This window comes from Astatotilapia calliptera, chromosome 9 (assembly GCF_900246225.1).
Source record: "Astatotilapia calliptera chromosome 9, fAstCal1.2, whole genome shotgun sequence".
Taxonomy (NCBI): domain Eukaryota; kingdom Metazoa; phylum Chordata; class Actinopteri; order Cichliformes; family Cichlidae; genus Astatotilapia; species Astatotilapia calliptera.
Window position 1 is genome coordinate 11,659,371 of NC_039310.1, and position 10,764 is coordinate 11,670,134.

Here is a 10,764-nt window from a genome sequence, read left to right on the forward strand (position 1 = left end):
GATATCAAAATCTTGTTTCTGCTCTGAGACTGAGATGGAAACAGCCTCAGAGGTATCAGTAGTTTTGTTGGTCATCTCCATTTGTAGAGCACTCTCTGCCCATATAGCGAGTTCTTCCAAGGATAGACTCCCTTCAACCCCGCTGTCATAACTCCACGAGTCTGTGAGGGTAAAGACACAAGAGAAGTAATCACAAGTCTATATGGTCCACATGGGTCAGTTGCTGATATGTTTTGGCACAACTGACTTTGTAACAGAAGAATTAACAAAGGTTATATAGATGAGTCTTAAACACAACAGTTTGACACAACCTTGGGGGGAAAAAAGTGGTCGGATATTTGTAGATTCTTTAAAACCAAAAAGGATTTAAAGTGGACTCTCTGTTCAACTGTGGAGGGAGAAATGGTTATTTCTGCAATCAGGACTTACAACACAGAGTGAAAGAACATTTTTGCAAGTTGTCTTAGAGGTTAGTCAACTCTGTTCATATTAGCTCACCAGGCAACAATGCTGAGTACATACCTGGAGAAAAGTGTATCCCATAATCTTCCATCTTTGAAATCCCAGTGATTAAAACAGGAAAACTGGAAAAAGTATCTCTGCTGAAAGAGCTCCAAACAAAGCAGGATAGGAACTTAAGACTGACAGACTTAAGAGCAATTGTCCTGGGCTTTTAAGGAGGTTTGTGGGTGTGGGCAGGAATGTGGAGGTTTGCGCTTCTTCTTTTGTTGGTCACTTTGCAAGCAGTCAGGCAGTTTCTACCAACTGGCATCATTTACATTTCTTTAAAATGCTGTTTCTCAGGGGTCCATTCTTCGTACCTCGCTAAGTTAGCTGGATTTGATTGTTGGCGATTTCGCGTGATCTTGGATGGTTCGGTTCCCCGAAGCTCATCCGGGATTTGCTGTCATAGCAACAGATCCGTGAGCGTAAACCTGCTCGGGAGCAGGTTTACTTTACGTAAACAGGATTAGATCGCGGCCACTCAGGTATGTCCGCTTCATTTATATGAAAGCAACAGCGATATTTTACCACTGTTTTACCATAAATAAATATTATCAATGTAACTAAAGTTAATGCAGTACTTGATCCTTTTATTGATTTCATACAGGTCATTTCCTAAAAAAAGGGAAATGTACTATTAATCATTCTATTTCATGTATTTGATTGTTTCAGATGTAATTCATATTTCAGAGTAGTAATAGTAAATTACTTCGTGTAATCAAGATGAGAGACCACGGCTATAAAAGCGAAGGTGGATTTGGGAAGTCTGTCGCAGCCATGTCCTGTCCGTATACGCGAGCCACCCATTGCGGAAGGTGCAAGATTGATAAGGAGAGTCCTCAGAATTCAGCGTATATTGCGGGATAGTCAGGATCCTTTAGCTCAGTGCGACAGTGTGCTCATAGAGAGATATCGATTTTCCCGTGAGGGTATTATTTACTTAACCAACTTGTTGACGAGGGGGTGCAGGACCACCACCTGTCTTTTTTTGCTCTGCCCTTTTCTTGGTTGCTGTTATAAACAAACAAACAGATTATTTCAGGGTCTCTTTCCAAGAGACTAAAAGCAATATAAGTGATAAATATTATCATTCTGTAGAATATTCTTATATTTCACTTTTACTTGTTCCCATGTTCTAGTGGGTCCTGTCGTGGCTCTAATGTGAAAGAGGATATGATGTAATATACTATACTATAATATAATATAGTGTAATATAATAAATTTACCCTACCGCCTACTGGTGTTGGCCAGAGGGGCCGATGGCGCGATATGGCAGCCTCGCTTCTGTCAGTCTGCCCCAGGGCAGCTGTGGCTACAACCGTAGCTGCCTCCACCAGTGTATGAATGTGAGAGTGACTGAATAGTGGTATTGTAAAGCGCTTTGGGTGCCTTGAAAAGCGCTATATAAATCCAATCCATTATTATTACATTACTTACGAGTTTAATTTGTCAGCAACTTTCTGCCAGCCCTCTCTCCTTGCTTTTGCAGCCTTTGCAGTGTTCCCTTGCGTTTTAATTAAACTCTGAAACTCCTGAAATCCCTCAATCAAGAGTTCTTGCTCTGCTGCCGAAAAATACCGAACGCGCTCCGACATTTTCGCCGACCAATCAAAGGGTTGCCGATCAATGTTTCTACTATCGATGCGTAGCCCCTGTTAAGCCACCCAGTGATCTCACATTACTTCATCCAGCTGTACTAATCGTCAACAACAGGTGTGTTCGGAGAACCAGATTAGCGAGCTCAAAGTTAGCGCGATGATTTGATCTTGGATGTAGTAAGGGAGGTACGAAGAACGGACCCCAGGGGCCCGTTCTTCGTACCTCGCTAAGTAGGTTAGCCGGATTAGATTGTTGACGATTTCGCGTGATCCTGGATCAGTCGGTTCCCCGAAGCTCATCCGGGACTTGCTGTCATAGCAACAGAGCCGTAAGCGTAAACCTGCTCGGGAGCAGGTTTACTTTATGTAAACAGGATTAGATCGCGGCCACGCAGGTATGTCCGCTTCATCATACGAAAGCAACAGCGATATTCCGCCACCGTTTCACCACAAATAAATAACATCAATGTAACTAAAGATAATGCAGCACTTGATCCTTTTATTGATTCCACACAGATACATACAGGTCAGTCCCTAAAAAAAGGGAAATGTACGAGTAATCACGCTATGGCATGTAGGTGATCACGCCAGATGCAACACACATTCCACAGTAGAGGAATAGCAAATTACGTCGTGTAATCAAGATGACAGACCACGGCTATAAAAGCGAAGGTGGAAGTGGGAAGTTTGTCGCAGCCATGTCCTGTCCGTTCCTACGCGAGCAACCCATTGCGGAAGGTGCAAGAGTGATAAGGAGAGTGTTCAGAATCCAACGTATATTGCGGGATAGACAGGATCCTTTAGCACAGCGCGACAGTGTGCTCATAGAGAGATACCGATTTTCCCGTGAGGGTATCATCTACCTAACCAACTTGCTGGATCCCCATGTTAAGAGTACCACCCACCGTAGTCGGGCATTAACAACTGCACAAACTGTGTGCATTGCCTTGCGCTACTTTGCGAGTGGCACGTTCCTGTACACTTGTGGAGACGCAGAGAACGTTGGGAAAAGTGCCGTCTGCCGGGCCATTCGCAAAGTGTACCTGGCACTCAAGCATTTCCTGGGTGTGTTTGTGGTTTTCCCAAGCCACTTAAGACCACAGGTCGTCAAACAGGGCTTTTTCGCCATTGCAGGTACAGTAAATTGGATAGTGAATGTGATGCAATCATGACCTATGTCGGTAACTGTAGCTCCAACGTCCGCAGGCTTCCCGAATGTGATTGGCACCATAGACTGCACACACATTGCGATCAAGGCCCCCCCAGGCCCCACTGAAGGGGACTTTGTCAACCGAAAGGGGGGCCACAGTATAAATGTGCAGGTGAGCAATACTAACACTCCAGATGGCAATATACGATGGGAGGAGTGTGGTCACACATAATGGAATCCCACAGATGGTGTGTGACTCGATGTGCCATATCACAAATGTGGAAGCAAAATGGCCCGGATCAGTGCATGACTCACGGATCTTCAGAGAGTCAGGGTTATGCACATCATTTGAGCGTGGTAAGTAAAAGAGGCTTATGTTGATGCTACATACTCATGTCGGGCCTAACATAACAGCATTTCTTCATTACACAGGGGCCTACGATGGGATCCTCCTCGGAGATAGAGGTTATGCATGCAGGCAGTACTTCATGACACCGTTCCCTGACCCCAACCCTGGGCCACAAACCCGCTACAATGCAGCCCTAGCCAGGACAAGGGCACGCATTGAAATGACCTTTGGGCAACTGAAGGAACGATTCCAGTGTCTAAAACGCCTGAGGGTTGCACCTGACAGGGCATGTGACATTATTGTTGCATGTGCCGTACTGCACAACATTGCCACCATCAGAAGAGAGAGGACCCCCGTGGTGGAGGTGCAGCCTGATGATGACCTCCAGCCAGTGCACCTGGACCAACCTAGTGGCAGAGCTGCACGGGACAGGATTGTGCAACACAATTTCGCATAATAAAAACATGACATGACACATTTTCTATTGACGTTTATTTGAGCATCGTTGTCTGTCCCACCACACACAGGCCAGTCATCAGTTGCCTGGGAAAACAGAGCATGTATACTGCGTCACGCAGGGTCAGCAATAGTGCTCCGTATGAACATGTATTCCTACTTACTCTGGAGTTCCTTTTGAAGCACCTCGATTTCCAATTGTAGTTTCTGCCTCATTAGGGCTTGTAGTTCGATCTCACCTAGGAGCTTTTGTTTCTTCAGCTCAGTATACTCCATCTTTTGCTGGAGACTTCTCTTGTAGAGCAGACGTATGTCACCCTGTGTCAATTGTGGTGACAACATTTAACGGGGAATACATGTCATATAGGCAGTATAATTGATCACAACACTGCCCACCTCTGCATCAGCAGGCCTCTCTGCCGGCCTCTTGGCCTGCAAATCATACTGCAGTCAGACACACATGGCAGTACACAAGTAGATGGTATTTCAGGCCAATTCATGCATGTACTCACAGGGTCTTCCGCCACACCACAGCCATCTGACAGGGTTGCGTCACTGTCCTGTGCAATGGTAACACAATGGTGTTACTAAGGGGTGTGGTACAGCCTATAGGTCTGTACAATTGGGTGGGGACAGATATATGTATATCTCCCAACTTACTGTGCATGTTCCAGTCACCCCTTCCATGGGAACAGGTAAAAGTGATGGTGTGTCATGTAACACTACACACAGAGAAAACCCACAGTGCCAATGAATGAATGTCACAGTTCGAATAGCATTTTCATTTAGGCAACAACCACATATTTGACATTGTGCACATGGAATCATGAGCCCATTCACCAGTTATGTAGGTGCTGCTGCTACTGCACCCCGGCTTCTGGTCTCCGGAAGAGCTGCCCCCAGGGATGCCCTCAACAATGGGTCTGGTGGCATTCAACCTTAGGGCCAGCTCCTCTGCTGGGGTGTGACGAGGGGGTGCAGGACCACCACCTGTCTTTTGTTGCTCTGCCCTTTTCTTGGTTGCTGTTATACACAAACACAGGGATTGTTTCAGGGGTGTCTTTTCAAGTGACTGACAGCAATATGAGTGTTGGATATTACCATTCTGTAGTATGTTCTTGTATTTCACTCTTACTTGTTCCCATGTTCTGGTGGGTCCGGTTGTGGCTCTAATGTGTAAGAGGATATCATGTGGTATGATTTGATATGATAAAATATGATATGGTATGGTGCCATGTAATATGTTGCATTACTTACGCGTTTAATTTGTCAGCAACTTTCTGCCAGCCCTCTCTCCTTGCTTTTGCAGCCTTCGCACTGTTACCTTGCGTTTTAATTTCACTCTGGTACTCCTGAAATCCCTCAATCAGGAGTTCTTGCTCCGCTGCGGTGAAGTACTGTGCGCGCTCCTTCGACATTTTCGCCGACCAATCAGAGGCTTGCCGATCACTGTTTCTGCTATCGATGCGTAGCCCCTTTTACGGCACCCAGTGATCGCGCATTACTTCATCCAGCTGTAGTAATCGTCAACAGCAGGTGTGTTCGGGGAACCGGATTAGCGAGCTCAGAGTTAGCGCGATGATTTGATCTTGGATGTGTCATTTGATCTTGGATGTAGTAAGCGACGTACGAAGAACGGGCCCCAGGTCTGAAAAAAGAAAGTACAGTTAGAAAGCAGCCATACAAATGAGCTTTACCAAATCCTTTCAGCTCACACTTTATAAAATATGAAACACTTAATACACTTAATCCGCTTAAATCAATTAAATAAACACATCTTTACTCATGTGTTTGAAATACATGATGGACTATATGATGTGAAAAATTCTCATTTTGTAAAGAAAGCCAAACCTGTTGAGTTGCTGACTGTGAGCTGCAGCTGGTGTAAATCATGATCTTTATGGATATTTCTCACTGGTGAGTTAGAACATTTTAACTTTTTCTGCTTTCATGTCAACTAGATCTGTGTTAGATGATTTTGATTTAAATTCCTGCTCTGGTTGTTTCAGACAAGCAGCCAGTTTGATCTTTGCACCGATGATTAATTTACTTTCTATTATCAGAAGATTTGTGCACATAGTTTATAATTTCAAATGTTTCAGAGCAAATACAGCTGCTCTTTAAATATATTTTTGCATATGTTCTGCATTATTTCAGTGAGTATTGAAACCTGATGTTTAAAATTTTTTAAAATGAGCCAAATTATACCAATATTACATACAAATAATGAATTAAACCTCTAATTTAGATATTTTTGATCATGTGGAGGTCATTTGGAGTTTATAAGATAGCAAATGGTAGCTTTCACCTTCTTTGAAAAGCACCTTTACATTGTAAAAGTCTCTGACACTAAAACACCCACATAAGTCAATGTCAACAATACCAAGGCTAACGATCCACATCAACGCTTGTCATAAACCCACAGACACATGCATCTGGCCTCCTCTGGCTCATTCAGAATTAGAGACGCACCCAGTTCAGCCAGTGACCACTAAACATATGCTAATGTGTCGTTTAGAGTTCCTGTATCACACCCTGCTACCTCCGATTAATTATCAAGTCAATGCAGACAGTTGGCACCAGGGCCATGAGAGATAAGTGAGGGTAAAGGTGTTTGTGTTGACATGTCTTAATTTGAAGTAACTGCAAAGACACGGAAGTCATATTGTTTGCAGATGATACAAAGTTCTATAATGAACTAACACTGGATCTGAGCAAAACAAAACTCTGCTATTTGGGAGATGTACAAATTCTATCATTGATAAACTGATGATAAATAACAGACTTAGGATCATAAATAAAACCACTTCAACAGAACCACCAAACCCACTTTTTATTAAATACTCTTAAATTTCTTTTTTTTACTTTAACTGAGTCTTGTCAAAACAGCCTATGTTTTATATTTAAACCTGTAAAACAGGATAAAACATGTATGTAGCTTCCATGTTGAAAACTGCAGATGACATGGAAGTCTTTTAAATCTTTGTGAAAACCACCAGCATGTGGTTTGGCAAGACCAAGGTGGAAGAAATCCTCATCTGAAGCTTTGCTGAACATAAAGATTTCTCTCAGGTCATCATTATTTGGTCTTTATCCTAATCAAGTCCTAAATGTTGTGGGCCAAAGATTTGTTTGTTGCTTTATAAATCATGTGTAGAGTTCTGAGGTCAACCAAGTCTTTAAATTTAAGAGTATTTAATAAAAAGTGGATTTGATGGTTCTGTTGATGTGGTTTTATCTATGATCCCTATTACACTTTGTGTGTGCTTTACAGGTTATATCGATATATTCATAATGACCATGATGGTTTGTGATTTATTATCACCGGAAGAAGTTTGTCCTTTCAGATAATTTATTTTAATTCTATGTTATTTATCATCAGACTCCTGAATAGTATGAGTTTTGTTTGCTCAGATTCAGTGTTAATTGATTATAGAAAAACCAAGTCTTCAATTTCATAGTTTTTTGGTAGTTCATTTAGAAGTTGTTCCAAGTTACTTCCACAATAACTTTGTGTCATCTGCAAACAATATGACTTCTGTGTCTTTGAAATTACTTAGCTGAATGTACAATATCAATCCACATTCACTCAGTTAATGATGTATTCATTAATCTGTATGCCTCTTGTATTTCATTGCTCAAATTCAGGACATTGAAAAACACCTTATGTCATAATGCTTTTCAGAAACTCTCAAAGACAACATTACATGGATTATTAGACTCAGTGCTGCTCATTTATTGACTTGATTTTTCATTCCTGCAGCTTCGCTGTTCTGACAGCTCCACTCAGGCTCTGCTTGACACCACCGTGCTCCTGCTGCAAGGCGCCTGGTTTCTGGTACGCTTCCCAGTCATGATCATGGTGGCACTGTGAGCAAGAACCTGGCAACCTCCAGCCACCATGCCCCATCGTAACATTCCTTGACAGATCCCAACACAGCCCTGGTACAAACATACATGGCCATCAGGAGCATCCTACACTTTAAATGAGCTGACTTCAGGTGGTTCAGTAAGGGGAAGATTTAATAACATTGCACATTTCATTTCAAGACTCTGTAGTCACAGAGCAGAGAGTAGAAAAGGTGACAATAAAATGTTTTTGGAGCTTTACCAAGTAATCAGCATCAGACTTGTTAACAATTAAAATAAAACCCAACGTTTAGAGTCTTGGGAAGATAATCACAGAGGCAAAAACTTTCCACTGTATCGTCTCAGGTTTCTTAAAATGAAGTCTGAGGTAGGGTTGTTATTTGAGGTATTCCTGGAAAAATCTTTTTGTCCATTTGAAAGCTCCAGATTCTTTAGATTATCTGTCTCATACTTTGATTGTGAATATAGAGGATTGTAGCTCAAGTTAACATGGAAAGATAGAGGTTTAAAGTCTCTAAAACATTTGGACCCATATGGAAAAGATATATACAATAAATCTTATAAAGTTTGGATCTGTCTTGTGTGAAACTTGTATGAAAAGCATATAAGAGTGGAAACAGATATAAGATCCCTTGAAAAATTAGATAATGAAACTTGTATGTTTTGGATACTTACTAAAACAATATATGAAAGTAATGAGAAAGTGGCCACTTTCATGAGTAAATCACATATAAGTTTTTACTATTTCTTTTCCATATGCGGATGTTCAGTCTCTGACAGAAGGTTTGGAGACATGTAGAAAGTTCAGTTTGAATGGGTGAAACTAATATTTTATTTACAGTTTCTCACACACAAGGAAGAGAATTTTCTTCATGTACAATATTTTTTACAACAAATACAACAAAATGAAACAAAACACATTTTGATGAATTCATCTCTTAATCTTATATGCAGAATTTCTGATGGTGTTTTCTCTGATATCCCAGTATGTATTTTGGCTATTTTGACTATTTACAGTAGCCGGAGCCTACTGAATTCTAATATTTCTAAAATCCATTGGATATTGAATACCCCCCTCCCCCTTTACTGAAAGCGATCAAATCTGAGACTATGTTGAGCTACATGAAGACAATAAAAATAATTTTTAAAAAAGTCCTGGGTTGTTTATATTCCATTCAGTGCTGAACTGGTGTTCAAATCAAATTTTATTAGTCAAATACACAGTCATACAAAGTACAACATGCAATGAAATTCCTGTGTCCTGGGGCTGCGGATGTAGCCGCACCAGGAAGAAACCAAAAAGAGAGTGAAAATTCGTACATCAGGGACAAGAGGGAAAAAAAGGACCTCTAAAACAGTAACAGTAAAAAAAGGTGTTGATGGGCTTTCCAGGGACATCGGTATGCAGGGGAGAGACGATGTTTGGGTTTGGTGCCTCCAATTTCACAGACAGTCTAAATGTCTGTCACTCGTCACCAGGTCTGTCAATTTCTTGTTGAAGAGCCGTGAGCTTCTCCAAGATCTTATCCATGTTGTGTTCAATGAGAACAGTCTGAGTACTCACAGCTCTTCCCATTGCTTCGATCATATTGGACATTTTTGCTGGGTTTTGAACAGCTGTGTCGTATTCGTGATGCCCGTTGCCTGGTGGCATTGACCAGCCAAACATCTGAGGGGAGTCGGGGAGGGTCCATTGAGGTCCAGCTGCAGAATTGCCCACAGCATGAGAAAAGTGGGCCTGATTATTTGCACCCATTCTCATTGAATTTACCTGGTGCTGGGTGTACCGCTCCCTGAACGGGGGCTGTCTCTCTCCCTGAAACTGAAGGGGACAAGGGGACTGTCAGTAAAACGAGAATAGTTGTTTTAAATTATTGGCATTACACTTTTTTAAATACAGTCAATTCCCCAGATAATGACAGAATCAGAAACAATTCTGTTTAATAATAGGAGATACTTACATGAAGTGGGACATCCTGATTCACATACTGAGAATGTGAACTCCTCCTAAACTTACTCCGTTTGTTTTGAAACCAAGTTTTTACCTAAAGATAGAAGAAAACAGAAAACATTTAGTCAGTACAATGGACCCAAAATTCAATTTCTTATGTTGTAGTAAGTTGAAAAACACTCACCTGTTTGTAGGTCAGTCCTGTCATCTCTGCCAGCTGTTTAATCTCCCTTGGCTCATAGTAATGTTTCAAATTAAAGTGATGGACAAGAATATTCAACTGTCTCTCTGTGAACACCACCCGGGCCTTTCCTTTAGGTTTCTCTGGAGCAGTGCTGGGAGGGTGCAGAGTGGCAGTGATGTTGCCATCCTGGCTTCTTGGGACAGCAAAATCTTGTTTCTCTTCTGAGACAGCAGGAAAAAAAGTTTTTAAAAAGTAAATTGCTGAGTCTGAAACACAAAAGTTTCCCAGAAAAAAAGTGGGATATTTATACATTATTCAGAACCAAGAGTGACTTCTGCCATCAGGACTTACAACACAGAGTGAAAGAGTATTTTTGCAAGTTGTCTTAGAGATTAGCCAACTCTGTTCATGTAGCTCACCAGGCAACAATGCTGAGTACATACCTGGAGAAAAGTGCATCCCATGTTCCATCTTTGAAGTCCCAGTGATTAAAGCAGGAAAGCTGGAAAAAGTATCTCTGATGAAAGGGCTCCAAACCAAGCAGGATAGTGCTGTGTATCCTAAGGCTGATTTAAGAGCAATTCTGGGCTTTTAAGGAGGTTTGTGGGTGTGGGCAGGATTGTGGGGAGTTGAGCTTCTTCCTTTGTGAGTCGCTTTACCCTACCAAGTTTCAACCAACTGGCATCATTTAAATTTCTTTAA

General features: G+C 41.7%; 2 protein-coding genes across 2 annotated transcripts; one reads left to right on the top strand and one right to left on the bottom strand.

The window, feature by feature from the left end:
• Positions 1-2,800: 2,800 nt before the first annotated feature.
• On the top strand, positions 2,801-4,071 carry LOC113029242 (putative nuclease HARBI1). The gene is made up of 4 exons (XM_026180011.1): positions 2,801-3,236; positions 3,309-3,424; positions 3,498-3,609; positions 3,685-4,071. Exons 1-4 carry the CDS (start codon positions 2,801-2,803, stop codon positions 4,056-4,058), a joined length of 1,038 nt encoding a protein of 345 aa, XP_026035796.1. The 3' UTR covers positions 4,059-4,071.
• A 5,278-nt stretch (positions 4,072-9,349) lies between these two features.
• LOC113029892 (homeotic protein distal-less-like) lies at positions 9,350-10,533 on the bottom strand. The gene is made up of 4 exons (XM_026180913.1): positions 10,506-10,533; positions 10,063-10,328; positions 9,889-9,972; positions 9,350-9,749 (listed from the first exon to the last, which is right to left on the bottom strand). The coding sequence occupies exons 1-4, from the start codon at positions 10,531-10,533 to the stop codon at positions 9,393-9,395; spliced, it is 735 nt and encodes a 244-aa protein (XP_026036698.1). The 3' UTR covers positions 9,350-9,392.
• Positions 10,534-10,764: the final 231 nt, after the last annotated feature.